Source organism: Aulonocara sp. 'chitande type north' Nkhata Bay, linkage group LG3 (assembly GCF_057382095.1).
Source record: "Aulonocara sp. 'chitande type north' Nkhata Bay isolate Kocher_YH1m ecotype deep benthic linkage group LG3, A_spYH_male_GT1.1, whole genome shotgun sequence".
Classification (NCBI taxonomy): Eukaryota; Metazoa; Chordata; class Actinopteri; order Cichliformes; family Cichlidae; genus Aulonocara; species Aulonocara sp. 'chitande type north' Nkhata Bay.
Window position 1 is genome coordinate 76,619,457 of NC_141346.1, and position 20,323 is coordinate 76,639,779.

General features: G+C 44.0%; 1 protein-coding gene across 1 annotated transcript in view; it reads left to right on the forward strand.

Moving 5' to 3' along the window:
* Positions 1–17,801, forward strand: part of LOC147337062 (protein NLRC3-like) — a 29,944-nt gene extending 12,143 nt beyond the window's left edge. Inside the window, exons 9-10 of the mRNA XM_086285740.1 lie at positions 16,454–16,500; positions 16,649–17,801. Coding sequence (XP_086141866.1) covers positions 16,454–16,500; positions 16,649–17,190 — 589 coding nt within the window. The 3' untranslated portion in view covers positions 17,191–17,801. The remainder of the gene's footprint in view (positions 1–16,453; positions 16,501–16,648) is intronic.
* The last annotated feature ends 2,522 nt before the right edge of the window (positions 17,802–20,323 follow it).

Consider the following 20,323-nt stretch of genomic DNA (forward strand, 5'->3'; position numbering starts at 1 on the left):
GGCACTATTGTGTTAAACGCTGAACTGTAATCAACAAACAGCATTCACACATAGTTACCCTGTTTCTTGTCCACGTGGCTGAGAGTGGTGTGTAGGACGTGGGCGATGGCATTGTAACTCCCTCCAAGTTGAAAAACGAACACAAGGCGTTCTTGATTTACTGGCATTTATTGCACACGGGCGCCACCAACGATGCCACCAGAGATGCTGTAACGATGCCGTGAGAACTGTACAACAACATAAAATAATCAATTTCCACCGTACATTGTTCTCATAGAGAATAAACAATAAAGTACATTATTAAACAACATAAATGCTCACAATTTGACCTTTACAAAATGCTAACATATACACGTGGTTACCATAAATTCGCTCGCTCTATCACAAACAAACATCTTATTTTCTATCACAACATATACAAATTGCATACCTCATTGGCCGCATTAACTTGCAGGGGTTAATGAAAACGCTTCTTGTAGTGTCACTCTTTCCCATAGTCGGACACTCCGTTGCATGCGTCTACATGTCTCTACCACCACCAGAGAGAGACAAAAGCATGCTGCGCTCTACCGAGTGTAGCGTGTACCAGAATATACCGTCGACCTCAAACAACAGACTAAACATTGGTTCCACCCCGGAAACATTCTGTAAACCCTTTTTAAATGTATTTCCAACCAACAACATACATTACATCACACACATATATTAACAATAAAGTATTTCACTTATTCATTGTAACTTGAACCATAAAATTGTCTTAAATTGCATAAGTGCTGCTGACGGCAGCCACACTCCCACCAAATCATTAATGATTTTTCAACTGAACCTCGTTGTAAAGGCAAGTGTATACAGTCCCTTAGTCACATAAATCACAGAGACAAGAATTCTGAACTATTCAGCTTCAAGTAGGGTAACTGTTTTGTGGATAGGTCTTTCAAGATACACTGGCTTGTTAACTCTTTTTCCTTGGTCATCCAATGTCGCATCACTGATTAGCAACTCGAGTTTCCTAATGATTCCATCCTCACTAGGGTACACCTTGGTTACCTTGGCCAACTTCCACTCATTTCTGGGTAGACTATTGTCCATCAGCATCACAATGTCGTTGATCTTAGCATTTCTCCGTGCTTTGTACCATTTTCCTCTCTGCTGAAGATTCAGCAAGTATTCCCTTTTCCATCTGGTCCAGAATTCATTAGCCAGGTATTGCACCTTGCGCCATCTCTTGCGAAGATAAAGGTCTTCCTTCACAAACTCACCAGGTGGTGGTAAAACCACTGAAGACTTCATAGTCAGGATGTGATTCGGCGTAAGAGGCTGTGGACCAGTGGGATTGTTCAACAGGTGAGTTGTTAAGGGCCTACTATTTATGATCGCCATGACTTCATACAGGTAGGTACGCAAGGATGAAGTGTCAAGTCTTTTGGATGAATGATCCAGAATGGATGTCAAAACACTTCTAATCGTCCTAATCTGCCTTTCCCAGGCCCCACCCATATGGCTGGCAGATGCCGGGTTCATGACAAACTCACAACCTAGTTGTCTTAGGCTTTCTTGGTCCATTTTCTTTACAGATTCCAAGAACTCTCGTCTTGCTCCAACAAAGTTGGTACCCTGATCGGACCGAAGTTGTCGAACACTTCCTCGTATGGCGATAAAGGTTCGAAGAGCATTAATAAAGGCATCACTGGTCATGTCGTCAAGAAGCTCTATATGCACAGCACGAGAGCACAGACATGTGAATAGCAGACCATAGCGTTTAAGTTCCCTTCTTCCCTCCTTAACGTAAAACGGGCCGAAGCAGTCCATTCCACAATAGGAAAAAGGGGGCGATGCTTCAACTCTCTCACGCGGTAAATCTGCCATTCTTTGTACCTCAGCATTCCTTCTGAATTTCCTACATTTGACACACTTGTAGATGTAGGAAGACACTGCGTGACTACATCCCAATAGCCAAATGCCATTTGATCGCAGCTCATTCATCGTCATCCCACGTCCCTGGTGATGAACCCTTTGATGGAAGTGTTCAATCAGTAACTTTGATATGTGGGTTTTGTTTGGCAAGATCACTGGATGTTTGATGTGTGGGTGTAAATCTGCATGCTCCAGCCGACCTCCCACTCTTAACACACCCCTTTTATCCAAAAAGGGATTCAGTTTGTGCAGCCTATTTGCACGATCTCTTGTTGTTGTCTGCTTTGCTTTCAGATCTTTGATTTCTTCGGAAAACAGTTCGTTTTGGACAGTAGCTATGATGAAAAGCTCTGCCTCTTTCCTCTCCTCAAGACTGGTGACTTCGTTTGTTCTGCACATCAGACCCTTGAGCTCTTTGACGCATCGCATGAGTCGTGCAATTGCTCTAACTAGCTTCGTCCAGTTTGAGAATCTTGAAAAATGATTAAGCAACGAATCTTCTGTGGTCAGTGTCTTATGGACAAAGATCTTGCGAAGTTCTGGGTCTTCAGCTCCCAACTCTCCCACCTTAAGGTCATCAGCGGGAAGTTTATCCCGCCAGATAAAATCTGGACCGGTGAACCAATTGGAAGTGATTAGTCCCTTTGCTGTCAGACCTCGTGATGCATGATCAGCAGGATTGTTCTCAGAAGCCACATATCTCCACTGGTCTGGATCGGAACCTTCTTGGATGCGCTGAATGCGATTTGCCACAAATATGTGAAACCTCGCCTCGTTGTTGATGTATCCAAGAACAACCTTCGAGTCTGTCCAAAGGAATTCTTTGGCTTGAACTTCCAACTCCCTTTTAAGCAGGTCGCTCGTTCGCACGGCAATAACTGCTGCTGATAGCTCAAGCCTGGGTACTGTGGTGACCTTTGTAGGAGTCACCCTGGCTTTGCCAATAACTAGAGAGCAGTGGACTTGGTTTGAAACGCTGATTGCTCTCAAGTAAGAACATTCACCGTACCCTTTAACACTCGCATCTGAGAAATGATGCAGCTCATATCTTTCAACTTTCTCAAAACCTTCTGGGAGATAACAGCGCTAAATTTTGATGTCAGCCAGGTTCTTTAAATCTAAAAGCCAAGACTCCCACCGTGGTTTGAGCTCTTCTGACAGTGGCTCATCCCATCCAACCTTGCCTTGACACATCTGTTGGAGTATTTGCTTTCCAACCAGAACAAATGGTGACACAAAGCCAAGAGGGTCATAGATGGATGCCACAGTTGATAAGACTCCTCTTCTAGAAAGTGGGCGTTCATCCACAATCACTCTGAAATGGAACTGGTCTGCAACAATGCACCATTTGATTCCCAGAGCTCTCTCAATTTGGGACTCACCAAGAACCAAGTCACGATTTCGTACCGAATCTGCACGTTCACTCTCTGGAATGGATGCAAGTACCTCATGATTGTTAGAAATGAATTTGTGAATTCGCAGTTTGCCAGCACTGCAGAGTTGCCTTGCTTCCTTTACCAACTTGATGGCTTCCTCCTTGGTTGCGACACTTGTGAGCCCATCGTCCACGTAAAAGTTTCGTTCAATGAACTGAATGGTCGTTTCACTGCCCAAGGACCATGTCCTTGGGCAGCAACATGTTTCAACCCAAAGTTTGCACAACCAGGGGAGGAGGCAGCTCCAAATAGGTGCACTCGCATACGATAGACTGATGGTTGAGCCTGGAAGTTTCCATCGTCCCACCAGAGAAATCTCAAGTAGTCCTGGTCCTCCGCTTTGACGTGAAACTGATGGAACATACGCTCGATATCGCACATTATAGCAACTTGTCCCTTGCGAAAGCGGCAGAGAACACCTATCAGGCTGTTCGTTAATTCTGGTCCAGTGAGAAGGTAATCATTTAATGACACGCCTTCAAATCTTGCTGAGCAGTCGAATACAACCCGTATTTTTCCTGGCTTGTGTGGGTGATACACCCCGTGATGAGGAATGTACCATACAGGACTGTTGTTAATTTCTTCCCTTGGGACCTTTTCTGCATCCCCATTTGTTATGATTTCACTCATAAAGGTTGTGTAGTCCTTTTGATATTGTTTGCCCCTTTCAAATCTTCCTTTCAAGCATCGAAGTCTGTGAACTGCACATGCCTTATTGTCTGGGAGATTTGGTCGATCTTTCTTGAAGGGGAGCGGCATTTCACAGTGACCATCCGCTTTGATTTTGATTCCTTCTTCCATTATGGTTAGGAAACGCAAGTCTTCCTGAGATAGATTAGCATCCTCTACTCTTCTCTCACTGAAGCCAGACTCAAGCATCCTCAGCACATCTGGTGGTGAAATGAACTCCTTAACTTGGGTTCGACATATGTATTTCACTTCATTTGTGAGCTTCTTAGATGTCTGGAGATGAGGTTTCACTGACTTCATGACAATCTTGTGACTGCTTCCTATAGCATCACCATAGTCGACACATGGGCTAACACAACCGACTATGCTCCATCCAAGATCTGTCCTTTGAGCAAATGGCTCATTGTCTTTACCTGGGACGACCTCTCAGGGCAGCAAAGCCTGAGGACAGTTGTATCCTATGAGAAGCCCTACATCGCACTCAATCAATGGAGCGATGTCCTCTGCAAGATGCTCTAGGTGTGTCCAAGCTCTTGCCGTTCTTGGTGTAGGAATGTGACTTAGATTGGCAGGGATGAACTCTCTTGAATAGGTTACAGGGAGAGAAATCTTCTTTGAAGAGTAGAAACCTCTCACCTGCAGTCCAACTAACCTTTGACTCGGGATGATTGTATTTCTGGATGAAAGTGTGGAGAGTTTTAACTGCACAGCTTCCCCTTTCGTGTCCAGAGCTTCCGCCTTGTCTTGCACAATGAATGTGTTGTCGCTTTGGTTGTCAAGTAGTGCATATACAAGAATTTCATTCTCTGGGTTACTTGATGTAGACAGCCAGACTGGGACAACCGTAGAGGAGTACATGCTGTCCATACCTTGCACTACTCTGTTTGACGTGGCTTCATTTGATGGTTCAGGAGTATGTTTGCTCTCTGTTCCTTCCGTTGACTTAGCAGATTTCGAGTTTTTTACACTCTCCCCACGTTCATTGCTGCTTTTCTCTCTTCTGGTTGCTCTTTCACGGTCTTCATGTAAACATGTTGGGTGTTTTTCCTTACATGTCTCACAAAGACTCCTTCTTTTGCAGGTCCTTGAGAGATGTCCTGGTTGTAGACATCCAAAGCACAATTTCTTTGTCTGAACAAACTTAACGCGTTCCTCAACTGGTCTTTCCCTGAATTTCCAGCATGTCTGTATGCCATGATTGCATCTTTCACAAAAAGTGCATATCTTACGTTCTGCATTCTCTTCAGAGTTGCTCGCAAGCACCTTTGCACCAATGTTTCGTGCCTTTGTTGTCTTTATTTTTTCACCGTCATTAGACTTCAGGGCATGAAGAGAAGTTACTGGATTGCAAGCTATTTTCGCTTCCTTTGCGATGAATTCCACAAACTGACTGAAAGTAGGAAACACCTTACAAGTTTCTTCTATCTCAATCACCTTCCTATTCCAACTGGCCACCAGCCAATCTGGCAGTTTTGTTAGAAGTTTTTGATTTTCATCACAGTCGTTCAATACTTCCAGACCCTTAATCTGGGACATTGCAGCCTGGCAGCCTCTAAGGAAGTCTGAAAAGTCCCTCAGCTCGACGCTGTCTTTGGGTCCGATTTTGGGCCATGCCACGAGCTTATCCTTGAAGGCTTTAGCTATCACGAATGAACTTCCAAACCTTTCTTCCAGGATGTCCCATGCTGAGTTGTAAGCTGCATCCGTTCCTAATAGGAAGTAGCTTTCAATGGCCTTTTTTGCAGGTCCACCAACATATTTACGAAGGTAATAGACTCTTTCTCCTACTGGAATGTTTTTCCTGCCTATCAGGGTTTGAAATGACATCTTCCAATCGCTATACCTTAGTGGATCTCCCATGAAGATAGATGGTTCAGGTGTTGGGAGACTGCTTACATTAATAGACTCTGCTATTGCTTCAGCGAGGACTGTGATACTATCTGCTTGGTGTATCACGGGATGCTCACGTGGACTCCTTATAACTCCTGGAGATCTATGTTGCTGAGCTGCGTGGTTATGAAGTAACACTGTTATTTCCTCGTCCGAGCTTATATCTTGTTCATAAACTTGGAGCCGTGCCTTTGCCGCACTTAGCTTCTTAACAGTCTGTAAGCGCTCTATTTGTCTGCGTTTCTCTTCCAGTGCTTTCTTTCTCGCCACATTTTCTTCATCTTGTAATGCAATCTTCTTTCGATTTTCTTCTTCAAGACTTTCAAGTTCTTGTTGCTCACATTCTATCTCTTGCAGGACCTTTAGTGCAGCTTGTGTAGCAGCTAGCTCTGCTACGGCCTCTTGTCTCTTAATGGAGGAAAGGCTTGACCTTTGTGACTTTATGCTGGAACTGCTTGCAGAGCTTAGACTTCTTTGAGAGCCCTTACTTGTGCCTTGAGAAGCTGAAGATGAAAACACTGAACTAGACTCAGGCCAGACTAAATCCTCTATCTGAACGTCTTCGTTATCTTTATTCTGAAGATAAGTGGTTGCATTGTCCAAGATTATTTTGGATACCGCGTCACAGGTGTCTGCCCTACGACGGATCTCACTGTCTGGAGAAGAGCATTTACGCAAGTCTTCATATGCGTGTTTCACATCTGCTGATGCACAACTTAACTTACACATCAAATCCTTCACAACCTCAACAGAGGGGGCTCCCTTTATCATTTTCTTGGCTTGCTTGGCGTTTGCTTTCCATTTATCATAAGTTGTAGTGAAACGATGCTGAAGTTTTTTTGACTTATCATCATGCAGTTGCTGAGCCTTTTCAGTAAGCTTTCGAGGTCTTTGACTTCTTCGTGGCTCTTCTTCACGTGACTGCTGTACATTTGTGGCACTACTATCCTTGAGTAAGTCGCCATTCTTAGTTTCATATTCAGTCGTTTGATCCATTCTGCGATGTTTGCCTTATTACTTGAGTCGTATAAATATGGTGGGCTTTGTTCCTAACCCAACAGCACGTACGACACAGCACTTAATTCTACAACACTTCTAGCTTCAAATAACACAAATAGGTAAAATGACTTCACCTATAAAACATCTTATTAGACAGGACCATGAACTTAGAAAGGAGATATGCAGAACACCAGATTACTTTCAGTTCTTACAATGTTCCTTAAACAGTCGACAAAGTTGACCCACTTCTTAACATTTAACTTGTTTTAAATGCATCACTTAAAGGATCGTCCATGTAAACTTCGATTGTTTGCTGCTTAGGTTAACTGGCGTATGCATAGTCTTATCTGTCTGATGCTAGCGTGCGATGAATTTCTTCTTGCTCAGTGGATGACAGGCACAGCTACTCGTCTCCTCGCCTCATGTCGAGCAGACTGAGTTCTCACTGTAACTCCCTCCAAGTTGAAAAACGAACACAAGGCGTTCTTGATTTACTGGCATTTATTGCACACGGGCGCCACCAACGATGCCACCAGAGATGCTGTAACGATGCCGTGAGAACTGTACAACAACATAAAATAATCAATTTCCACCGTACATTGTTCTCATAGAGAATAAACAATAAAGTACATTATTAAACAACATAAATGCTCACAATTTGACCTTTACAAAATGCTAACATATACACGTGGTTACCATAAATTCGCTCGCTCTATCACAAACAAACATCTTATTTTCTATCACAACATATACAAATTGCATACCTCATTGGCCGCATTAACTTGCAGGGGTTAATGAAAACGCTTCTTGTAGTGTCACTCTTTCCCATAGTCGGACACTCCGTTGCATGCGTCTACATGTCTCTACCACCACCAGAGAGAGACAAAAGCATGCTGCGCTCTACCGAGTGTAGCGTGTACCAGAATATACCGTCGACCTCAAACAACAGACTAAACATTGGTTCCACCCCGGAAACATTCTGTAAACCCTTTTTAAATGTATTTCAAACCAACAACATACATTACATCACACACATATATTAACAATAAAGTATTTCACTTATTCATTGTAACTTGAACCATAAAATTGTCTTAAATTGCATAAGTGCTGCTGACGGCAGCCACAGGCATCCTCTGTGGATCTGTTGGATCTGTAGGCGAACTGCAGCGGATCTGTGGTGTCTGGGATGGAGGAGGAGATGATGTTCTTCAGCAGCCTCTCAAACACCTTCATTATTACCGAGGTCAGTGCAACTGGCCGGTAATCGTTCAGGGATGAGGGTTTGCTGTTCTTGGGCACAGGGATGATGGTGGATCTTTTGAAGCATGTGGGGACCACAGACTTCACCAGGGACACGTTGAAGATGTAAGTGAACACACCTGCTAGCTGGTCAGCACAGCAGCGCAGCAGACGGCCGGTGATGCCGTCTGGCCCCGCCGCTTTCCTTGTGTTCACTCTCCTCAGTGCCGCTCGGACGTCATGCTCCGCGATGCTGGTCACCGGTCTCTCGCTGATGACGTCACTGTCCTCGGTAGTCAGGCGGTAGATAGCATTAGCCGCCTGGCTAACCTCGAAACGGGCGTAGAACCGATTCAGCTCGTTGGTGAATGCAGAGTCAGCGTTGATCGGCGCAGTGTCCCTGGCTTTGTAGTCCGTAATGGTGCATAGTCCATGCCACATACTCCCTGGTGGAAGCGGGACTCCACACGTTCCCGGTACCGGCGTCTGGCATCTCTCACCGCGCGCCGCACGCCGTATGAGGCCGCTTTGTAGGCGCTCATATCGCCAGTGGCGAGACCCGGGTTCTAGGAGGCGGTCCTGGCATTTACTGCAGTGCGGATCGATCGGTCCATCCACGGTTTCTGGTTTGGGAATGTGGTGACTCTCACAGTGGGGATAATCTCCTCCGCTAGCATATTGACGAAGCATACTGCTACTTCCGTAAACTCGTTGATGTCGACTGCGCATGCTCTGAACATGTCCCAGTCGACGTCGTTGAGTGCGTCCTGTAGCGTAGCTTCTGATTGGGCAGTCCACCGTTTCACCTCCCTCGTGGTCACGTCTTCCCTCCGTATGCTTTGTTTATACTGGGGAATGAGGAAGATGGCGTTGTGGTCAGACTTCCCAAAAGCCGGGTGTGAGACAGCTTTGTAGCCCTGCTTGTATGGCGTGTAGCAGTGATCCAAAATGTAGACCGCCGTGGCGATGACTGAGGTGAACTCACGGGGCAGATAGAAAGGGCGGCACTTAATGCTCAGGAACTCCAGATGTGGCGAGCAGCCGCTGGAGAGAGTAGAAATGCTCCTGGCATCACACCACTTTCTGTTTACCATGAAACACACTCCTCCACCTTTGGTTTTGTTCGACTCTGCCGTTCTGTCCGCGCGGAGCACAAAGAATGAATCCGACGGAGTTACGGCCTGGTCCGGCACGGTGGGGGTCAGCCATGTCTCCGTGAAGCACAGAATGTTGCAGTCCCTCATGTCACGTTGGAAGGTGACCCTTGCTCTTAGGTCATCGAGCTTGTTCTCCATGGATTGTACATTGGCCAGTAGGATACTGGGCAGTGGTGCGCGATGCGCCTGCTGTCTCAGTCTGTTCCTAATACCAGCGCGTTTTCCCCGGCGCTTCTTTGTTCTGCGCCTCGGATGAGCGGCCCGTCCTTTGTTGTTCTCCGCGCCGCGTAGAATCTCTGGCGGCCAGGAAGGGTCAGGTTTAAAAGTGTCCAAGATTAGATGTGCAACCTTGGCACCGATGTTTACAAGTGATCCGCTGTCGTATACTATAAGACTAGAGGATTTTGGGATGTAAACCAGAGCAAAAAATAAGTAAAAAACAAGAAAAGTGGATAAGTGGGAGTGAGAGGGAGAGATGCCAGTAAATAATTTCAAGGATAAATTTCAGAAAATCAGAGCTAAGAAACCAAAGCAAGTGGGGAACTAAAAACATGTGGACAGACTCATAATTAGGCCAAAGACACATTAAAGCAATTATTACAGGTTTAGAAACAGGGATGGATATGAAGGAGCTTAGCATGAATTTGCATTGAGGAAAGAATAGCAACGAGCATCAGAGGAAACAGTTAGGAAAACTAAAAGGATGTACTGGCAGGAATACTGCAGTACTTTAGGAAGAACTACACCAGTTAAGAATGTGTGGAGTACTGTTAAGAACATGAATGCAGACAGGAAACAACAGCAGTTTTTGTAAAGTAAATTCAAACTCCTTCATTAAATGCAGCTGGTTGAGTGAAAACAATGGAGAATGATTGTGTTACGTTGTTTATTCTCTATAGAAATGGAGCAGCAGGAGTGCATGCATAGCTGGACGTGGGCTGTATATACATGCGTGTATCTGTGTTGTCTGTGAGCAGAGAAAACAAAGCGCTGGAAATGTCCAGTGTATCATAAGCCAGCCAGTCCTGTTACTGCAATTCACTTCTTCACCAGAAAGTGTCACCATCAGGCTTCAACAGCAGTTTCCAGTATTAATAGTGTTAATGAGCTACAGGTCGTATGGATGGGAAAATGTAGAGATGCTGGGCAAACAATATGATCAAATCCACAGTGGGAATAATTGAAGTGATGATTGCAGGTGTAGAGAACAAAAATGAATCATATTGAAATGTTAAATCAGGAAAATCCTGGAGAAGAGGGTAGTTCTAATGTTCAGTTTGTAATGTTGAATTCAACACAGCTCTTAAATGCATAAAAATGACTTCACCTGACATCAGACTGAACAATCGGATTAGCTACTGATATTGATTTAACCCTTTAAGACCTACCATAGAACCAAGTCCGCCAGAGCTTATATTATATTTTTACATGCTGTAGAGCCATTTTTGGGAGCATTTCAAGTTACTATACATCAATACAACCATTACAGACTAAATTTTAATAATATGTATGTATTAAGTGCATAGTAATTACATAAATTGCAAAAAAGTGCAATAAACTACAAAAAAATTGAAAATGTTTTTGTTTTTTTAACATATATTTCTAGTTAGAGAAATTTAAGAGGCTTATCCCTCAAAACTGTAAATACAAAAAAGTTGCACAAAATAGTTTCCCACCACAGGAAATTTATTTTGAGTGCCTTCATAGTTTTATTTTTGAAATACACCAATTTTTATATACTGCAGGAAAAACGAAAATACATATTATACTGCAAATTTGCAAAATAACAGCATATGCATCAAAATAAACTATTTCCAGCAGTGCAATATGAGTCCTAAGCATATGTGGAAGGAAACTGTAACCTAGGACAAGCTGATGGCATAAGATGTAAGTACAACTCCTCAGGTTTCATATGCAAAAAAAATTATTGCGCTAGCTCACGTGGTTACAGTGCTACCGGGATTTAAAAATAGTTGCACAAAACGGAGTGTGCCCACTCTGACCAGTTTTAAAGGGTTAAAGCAAGAAAATATGGTATTAGCATTAGCTGCCAATTCCTATTCACCTAAAATTAGCATTACCTGCTAATGGCAGTCTACTTAGCATTAACTCTTCACTAATGTAATGCTAATTCACATCAAATTATCTTTAGCTTTAGCATTAGCGGCTAGCTTCAGCCTACCTAGCACTAGCTGCTCACATTGTTAAAAGGGAAGAGAAAACGATATTAGCATTAGCTTGTAATAATTATTCACCCCTAATTAGAATTAGCCACTAATGGCAGCATACTTAGCATTAACTCCTCACATCGTCATAATACAAATGATACTAACTTGCATTAAATTAGACTGCTGTTATTAGCTAATGCTATTTAGCAGTAGCTGCTCACATTGCTATAAAGCAAAGGAAAACGATATGAGCATTAGGTTCTAATGCGTATTTGCCTTAAATTAGACGTAGGTGCTAATGGCGGACTATTTAGCATTAGCAGCTCAGATGTTGTAATGCTAGGAAAAAGAGTGTTAGCATTAGCCGTTCACATTGTTTATGAAGTTAAGGGAAATAGTGTTAGCATTAGCTACTCACATTGTTAAAAAGTGTTAGCATTAGTGCATAATGCTAATTCACATCAAATTAGCATTAGTTAATAACGGCAGCCTATTTAGCATTAGCAGATAATGTCGACCTTGGCCCACTGGAAAAGTTCAGAACTAAAGATTTAGGAGTGTTTTTCAATAGCTCTTTCTCATTTGAGAAACAAATAAATTCTGTTATTAAAACCAGCTGTAAGGTTTATATTGTTGATTGTCATTTATGCTTAGAAATATTTACTCATATATGCTTAGAGTTGTATAATCGATTGCATGATGATAGAGGTTTGATCCTTAGTAGTCTGTAAAGACTCTGTGTGCCTTCCAGAGTGCTCTGGCATGCACACACCACTTGGGGCCATGAGAGAGGTCGTACCCTCTCTTACTGATTTATGGTGTAGGACAGGGGTCTCAAACTCAATTTAGCTGGGGGCCGCTGCAGGCAGAGTCTGGGTGAGGCTGGGCCGCATTAGGTTTTCCACAAGAAAGACATGGTTAAAAAATTCCAATCTTCTCAAATCTCTTTATTTTTATTTTCTAACACAAAATATGAAAAATAAATAAACAAATTAAGAATTAATAAGAAAAAAAATCAATCTGTAATACATAAATAAAATAATAATAAGATATTTTTAGTCAGTGAACTTGTGTTTTTCTTTCAGTCTTCTATATCTGCTGTATTTAGATTGAAATGTCTGTATTAACAGTTCTATAACCTTCTTCTGAACATGAATGGAACACTGTAGAAAATGAACTGTTCTTCTGAACATGGCTTCTCTTGCCTACTCCTTGCTGCTAGAGACCTGGCAGCGTTTCCTCTCGCATAGCCGAGCCAGATGTGGCCGGAGGGAGGAAGCAGTTGCGACCCTCAGTATGTCTTGAAGATGATCATCCATAAGTCTGGACCTGTACTTGGACTTATTGAAGTTCAAAGTGGAGAAGAGCTTTTGGCACAAGTATGTGCTACCAAAAAGGCACATGGTCCGCTTGAACATTCGGGAAAGCCGAGGGAAACTAGGGCTCAATTCTCTCAAAAATTGTCCAAGCTTGTCTGCTTTTCCACTCACCTCCCTGAACTTTGCTTTGAGTTCAGAGTTGCACTGCAGCTCAATGAGCTCCATTTGAAGCACAGAAGGGGCATCTTGCACATCAAAGGAGAAGGGGTCCGCAAAAATGTGAAAGGTGGCTCTGTGTGTCTTGAAGTCAGCAAACCTGTGATCAAATTCCTCCTGTAGCCTCAAAATGACATCAACATACTCGTCAGCACTGAATGGTGTGCCTGCATCCACGAGTGCCTTGCATGCTGGGAAATGGCAAAGGTTTGTCTGAGAGAGCTGAGCTTTCCAGAGCGCCAGTTTTGTGGAGAATGCTCTCACGTTGTCATAGGCAGCACTGACAAGTTGCCCCTGGCCTTGTAACGTCTTGTTCAGTACATTAAGCTCATGTGTCATATCAACAAGAAAAGCTGAGTCCATGAGCCATTTGGGATCAGTTAGCACAGGAACACTAACTCCATCCTTCTCCATGAAGGCTTCACTTCTGCTCTCAACTCAAAAAGTCTCTTTAATACATTTCCCCTGCTGAGCCAACGTACCTCAGTGAAGTCGAGCACATCCCCATATTCTGACTCCATTTCCTCTAAAAAAGCTCAGAACCTTCGGTGCTTTAAGCCCCTGGATCTGATTTGGTTGATGCATTTCACAACAATAGACATCACATTGTCAAACTTCAGGCATTTGCTGCAAAGGACCTGCTGATGGATGATGCAGTGCAGAGCAATGGCCTCCTCCACGCCTTCCTCTTCCAGTTTGTTTTGTGCCACCAGTCCATGTTTCCTCCCTGTCATTGATGGCGCTCCATCTGTTGTTATTCCAACAAACCTCTTCCATGGCAAACCAACATTCTCAATGGCATCACACAGCTTGTAAATATCTGCTGAGCGGTGGTCTGGCCATGCATTGGAATTACTGTGAGCAGCTCCTCCATCACTTCAAAACTGTCATCAACACCACGGACATACATTGGGAGCTGGGCAGTGTCGGTGATGTCTGTGGTCTCATCAAGAGCGACTGAGTATACACTGAAACATTTGGCTTTCTCACACAGTTGGTCATAAATGTCACTTGACAGGTCAGAAATGCGATCTGCTGCGGTGTTGGCAGAAAGGCTGATGTTGCTAAACTGACCTTTCTTTCCCGGACAGACTATATTTGCAGCCTGCAATATGCACTTTTAGACAAATGCACCTTCTGTGAATGGCTTCCCTGCTTTAGCAATCATCTCACTAACCACGTGGCTCCGACTGCTGCATTATTCTCTTTGGTTGCTTTCTTGGAGAAATCTTGCTGCCTCAGTAGATCTGTTTTAAGACTGGCAACCCGGTTCGCTCTCTCGTCTCCCTGGTATTTTGCATCCAGCTCAGCATGTCTAGTTGTGTAATGACGTTTCAAATTGTATTCCTTGTGCAGCGCAACTTTCTCTGTGCAAATAAGACAGGTCGGGGTGCCCCTGTGCTCAACAAAGAAATATTGCATTTCCCACTTTTCCTGAAATTGTCGGTGCTCATCACCAACCTTTCTCTTCACCGCAGGCTTTGAAAAAGACATGTTTGGGGCTATGTGACATTTATAATTCTACTTGGTGTCACTGTCGCATTGAAGTTTCAATCAAGCGTTTAGCCGACGGACGGGGAACGTCTCAACGCGTAGAGAACGTCATTTCTGCTTCTTTTTCTTGCAACCGTAGCACGGCGATCGGCAGATAAAAAGCCGGTAGCAGTCTCCTTTGTTTTTACGCTCGATGTTCATGTCTTTCATGACGACACGAACACCGTGGCGTTTGCAGATGGTAGAAAGTGCAGGGATAGCGAGCGCAAAAAAGGCGACTGCTCACGGCGCCGGGCTGTTGTTACAGGAGAAAGAAGCGGAAATGACACCGTGACATATAACAAATAACATCAGCTGTTTCTGATGTTAGTTGTTTTGACTGCTTTTACATTATATTGAAATATATGTAATGTTCATGTTTGCTGCAATGCAAACGGAGTGATGCAAATAAAAACATCGAGCCACAAATTACGGTGCGACCCTATAATTAGTCCGGGTTACCAGGGACTGTTGTTGCCCGATGAACAGGTGTCGCTATGTGACTGCAGACTAAATTGGGCTGCATTGAGTTCATGACTTTTCTTTTATCCCGCCGCCTACGCATCACTGTGAGAGTTAATATGAGATCTCTCTCTGTGGAAAAATAACTTTAAATCCCACTGACATGTGTATAAATCTATATACGTATAATGTCCCGCTGGGCAGCAACTTAAAAAAACAACTTTTTTTGAAGTGTTGTGAACGCAGCGCGCTGGGGCGAATGTCGGCGTTTGCCCAATAGAAAGGAGGAAGCCAGCCAGGCACAGGAAAGAAAGAAACACTCCAGGGCAACGCTGCTGGAACTTTGACTCATTGAGAAATGTTTCCCTGCTTGCATCAAGCCCGGCTGGTGTCCCCTGAGATCCATATCCCACCCTGATTGGTGGGTTAATTCAGCTCCGCCCACAACACTGTAAAGTGTCATACATTATCAAACTAACATTACATTTTCATATTAAGGTGGGGCCAAAAACTATCGTTCTGCGGGCCGCAATTGGCCCGCGGGCCACGAGTTTGAGACCCCTGGTGTAGGAGGACACCTACTCTGTGTCTGGTTAAGTATAAGAGCCCTTTGTTAGGGGGACCGCTGGACTCTTAGCACCAGCTTTGGGGTCACAGGGTCACATCTGGAACACACACACACACACACACACACACACTATGCACAGACTGGTACTCTTTGTTCATACCTGTGTAAGACGTCATAATGAACTTGTGCATATTCATGTAAGCTCAATAAAGAGCAGTGTTACGAGGGAGCAGACGAGAGCGACTGAGGTCAAGTGAAGGAACGGCGCTGTCACAGTTCTCTCCCTCATCAATTGTCTGGTTCCAGCGGTGGGTCTGTGCTAGACGACCCATCACCAGCTTTTTCCACTGGTTACCAGTACGTGGTAGAATCCACTTCCAGATCTGGTTGTCTTTAAATCTGTGAATGGATTGGCTCCATCTTATCTCTCTTTAACAAAAGAATCCAAGTGGAGCCCTCAGGTCTGCAGATAAGCAGCTTCTGACCAGAACTAGACGTAAAAACAGAGGTGAGCTTTATCGATGGCTGCAGCCAAACTCTGGAACAGTCGCCCTTCACATCAGGTCGTCACCAACACTGGACATTTTTAAAAGCCGGTTGAAAACACATTTGTACTCTGTAGCTTTCAATCCTGACCAGTCTTTATAGTCATTACTGTGTATGTTTCCTATTTTCTCTCTACTCTGTGCAGCACTTTGGCTCAAGCTGTTTTTAAATGTGCTGATAAATAAATGTAGATTTCTTTGAATAAAACAGTGGAGCCGAGCTTTGAGCTCAGTGTGTAACAGTGTGTGTGTGAGAGCCATGTAATGTCCATGTGTGCATGCTGACTGTGCTGCTCTGACCCCCCTCCTCCTTTCAGGGTGGAGCCTGCTGGAGTCCGATGGTTGAGACCAGGTCTGAGGAAGTGTAAGTGTGTTTTTAATGGGATTCATGAAAACAAAGCAGCACACATTCAACCATCTTCATCATGTCAGGAGTCATCATCAAAGTGTCAATCAATGAACAGATGATGGATCAATAACTGCAGCTGGATTGTGTTTGTTCTCTCCATCAGATTCCTGTCAACTCACAATCGACACAAACACAGTGCACACAAAGCTCCAACTGTCTGACAACAACAGGAAGGTGACACGTGTGGAGGAGGTTCAGTCATATCCTGATCATCCAGGCAGATTTGATGGTTTTTATCCTCAGCTGCTGTGTAGAAATGGTCTGACTGGTCGCTGTTACTGGGAGGTCGAGTGGAGAGGAGACGTTTATATATCAGTGAGTTACAGAAGCATCAGAAGGAAAGGAGGCAGTGATGACTGTGTGTTTGGATACAATGATCAGTCCTGGAGTCTGATCTGCTCTGATGAACGTCCTCGTTATGTCAGGCACAATAAGAGACAAACATCCATCTCCTCCTCCTCCTCCTCCTCCTCTGTCTCTAACAGAGCAGCAGTGTATGTGGACTGTCCTGCTGGCACTCTGTCCTTCTACAGAGTCTCCTCTGACACTCTGATCCACCTCCACACCTTCAACACCACATTCACTCAAACTCTTTATCCTGGGTTTAGTGTCTGGTCTCCTGGTGGCTCAGTGTCCCTGTGCTGAGTGGAGTGTAAAGAGTGTCTCCTGTTACAGAAACACTCTGACTGTTGAACAGATAGTTCAGTCTGTACATGTCTGTCTCTTTCACTCACAAACACGTTTTCAGATTCATGGATTCAATCAGTTGATGTTTGAAACTCTTCTAAATGATTCCTTGTAAACTTCTTCAGTCACAAACAAACAGGAAGTGATGTCACATGTGTTCCTGTCCACACAGCAGAATGAGTCTATTGCTGACAGTGATGTACAAACAGAGTGAGCATTTCTGAGGCCCAAAATAAACTGAGTAGTTCACTGAATGAACAATGGACTGTGAGCTCAGTTCCTTCATCATTAGTATGGATTATATATGTATATGTATTATATTAGTATCATATATATCAGGTGCTGCTGCTTTCAGTCATTGTGCAAATGTGCTGTTTGTAAGCTTGTAAAGCTGCAGTCAGCTGAGACTGAAGAAGTCACCTGATCAGTGAGCAAACGTTTCTGAAAACGTCCAGATGAACAGAATCAACCTTTTGGGATCAGCCAGCAATGCAGCATCATTGTTGTTCAGCTTCAGAGGTTTGCAGGAATGAACTGATGACCAGAAACAGCTGCAAAGTCCAAGAAAATACCAGCTGGAGTTCAGCTGCATTTGAAGAAGTCAAAGAAAAGTAAGGATGGCAAAGGGCGACGTTTTCTTCCAAAGAGCTGCAAACATGGTCGACGCCTCATTAGAAGAATCATCTGGACATTTGTGAGGAACTCTAACCAAGAAAGCAACGTCACACAGATCCAACAGACAGTTTCCATGACTGCAAGTGTTGAGTGGAAAAATGCTACATTGCATTATTGCATCCTCTCACCACAGGAGGCGCTGTTGGCACCACTGATTGCTGATCAGCTGTTCTCTGATGATCTGATTGATACTGTGAATAACGGGACTCACTGAACTCTGTGACACAGTGAAGATTACAGAGTTGAACTTCAACATCTGACTGACGTCACACAGACAGAAGGATGAACCAGTGAGGCACAGAACACAGTTACTGGAGATACTGGATCAGCTCCATCTGAACCTCTGATGGAGAAGCTGCTGAGCCAGAGAAACATCAGGACATGACAGCAGCTGCACTTATCTAACAACATGTATCAGAGCTGATCTATGTTAGAGGATCTATCACAGCAGCTGAAGCCAAAGTCCAACACTGGATACCAGCTGAGCCTGTGCTGAGTGTAGTGTTACAGGAAAAGGGCAGAAACACTGGTAGCTCCCAGTGATGCTGACTGGGGCACAGAGCTGAATGATGCAGCATCAGGACACTGTTTCAGTCTGACTGACAGAGAAACCTGTAGCTGTATCTACATGTGAGGCAGAGGCCACACAAGCAGCTTTCTATGTTTCACAGTGACTGAGATCTTCAGTGGGGGTGGACATGCTCCTGTACAGACCTCTGAGGAGAACCAAGGTGCAGTCAAAGAGTCCAGTCTGTCCTCACAGATGTGAACATGTGCTTTCATCAGGTCTGCTGTCAGCTAGCAGGCTCACATCAGAATCACTGTTCCTGAAAAACACAGTCTGTGTGACATCATCAGTCAGCTGATGGTCCCAGATCTGAATGGTGGGAGGGAGTGCGGAGAAGGGAAATTATTATTATTATTTTACTGCTATTGTTAAATAATTGTCATTATTACCATTGCATTAATAATATAATCTGGAGTTTATATTGCATTCAGGGGTTGAACAGTGTGTGTCTTTCAGAAAGACTAAGTTGCAGGCTGACAGGAAGTTGCAGGTTTGCAGAGTGTGCCTTTTGCAGAACTGAAACCGAAAGCAGAGTCTAAGTGCAGGTTATTTTGAGGAGCATTTGAGGACGAGACACAGACAGTAGGTGAAGAGGTGACACAAAGAGCATGTGAGGTCAACACATACACACACATTAGTTAAATTTATTTAGAGGAATCGTCCTTGTTGTCTCGGCAAGAAAGAGGAACAATTCATTTTAAGATAAGAACGGAAAGTACCAAGCCATGAAAATAGAAGATGATTTTCTGGGTGAAAAGTCATGATGATGTTGATCTGATCTATGTATAAAATGTACCGGTGACGCATGAAGGGGCGTCAGTAAACAAACCCTGATGCTATAAAATATCTGTTCATGCTTTGATTAAGTCGAGGACTACTGGCTGTCTGCGTACAGGGTGTCTTCCCACGCGTGTATTCATTAAAATCATTGTTTGACCAAAGACCTACTGGACCAAGAGTGGTTTGTACTCTCCCTCCTCAATTTTGAACCTTAACATTTGGGGGCTTCGTCCGGTGGTTGAGGAGGGAGGATTGGAGGTGTAGATGGAGAAAATTGGTCTTAGGTGGTCTGACGGGCAGACATGGATTCCAGTGGTCGAAGTGAGTGGGCATAAACCGGCTTATCCAAAAGGTAAGGCACTACCTGTTGAATTATTTCCAAAGTGTGCCAAATTGGAAATGATAAAATTTAAGTCTACTCACTGAAGTTACTGGTGGATGTCTGTTTTGATTTTGATGAGAATCTCATGACAGTACTGAGGATTTAAAGCAGTTGGACTGCTGGAAAGGATTTAATGCGGTTGGACCGCTAAAAGGATTTAATGCGGTTGGACCGCGGGAAGCAGTTGGACTGCTGGAAATGATTTTAGTAGGTTAGGGAATTTGGTTATTTTTTGGTTATAAGGTTGGACCTGCTTCAGTCTTACACTTTGTTGGGTGTTTTACTGTTGTTCCAAAGTATTATAAATTACTCAAGAACGCCAGTTGGACTGGTAGGAAGCGCAGTTCTCGGAGGTAATGCTCCCTCCTGGCCGAGGACGCTTGGCCCTGACCTATCGGCGAATAGGGTTAGTACGGTCGGCAACCGGGGAGAACTTGGGAACCTCCAAAATAGCTAGTGGTTGGACCACTTTACCGCTTGGAACGGTAATCTGCGCTTTTTTGGGCAGCAAAGGTTGGACCTTGGGTGTTGGACACTCTTAAATTGAGTTAGGGATTTTAGAAATGAGGCCAGAAACAGTTAAAGTCTTGATACTGGTTAATTGGTCGCAAAAAACTCAGGGAGTTTATCCGCTGGGCGGTTATTTTAAATTTGTCTAAAATTGTGTAGGCGCTAAAGCTGACAGA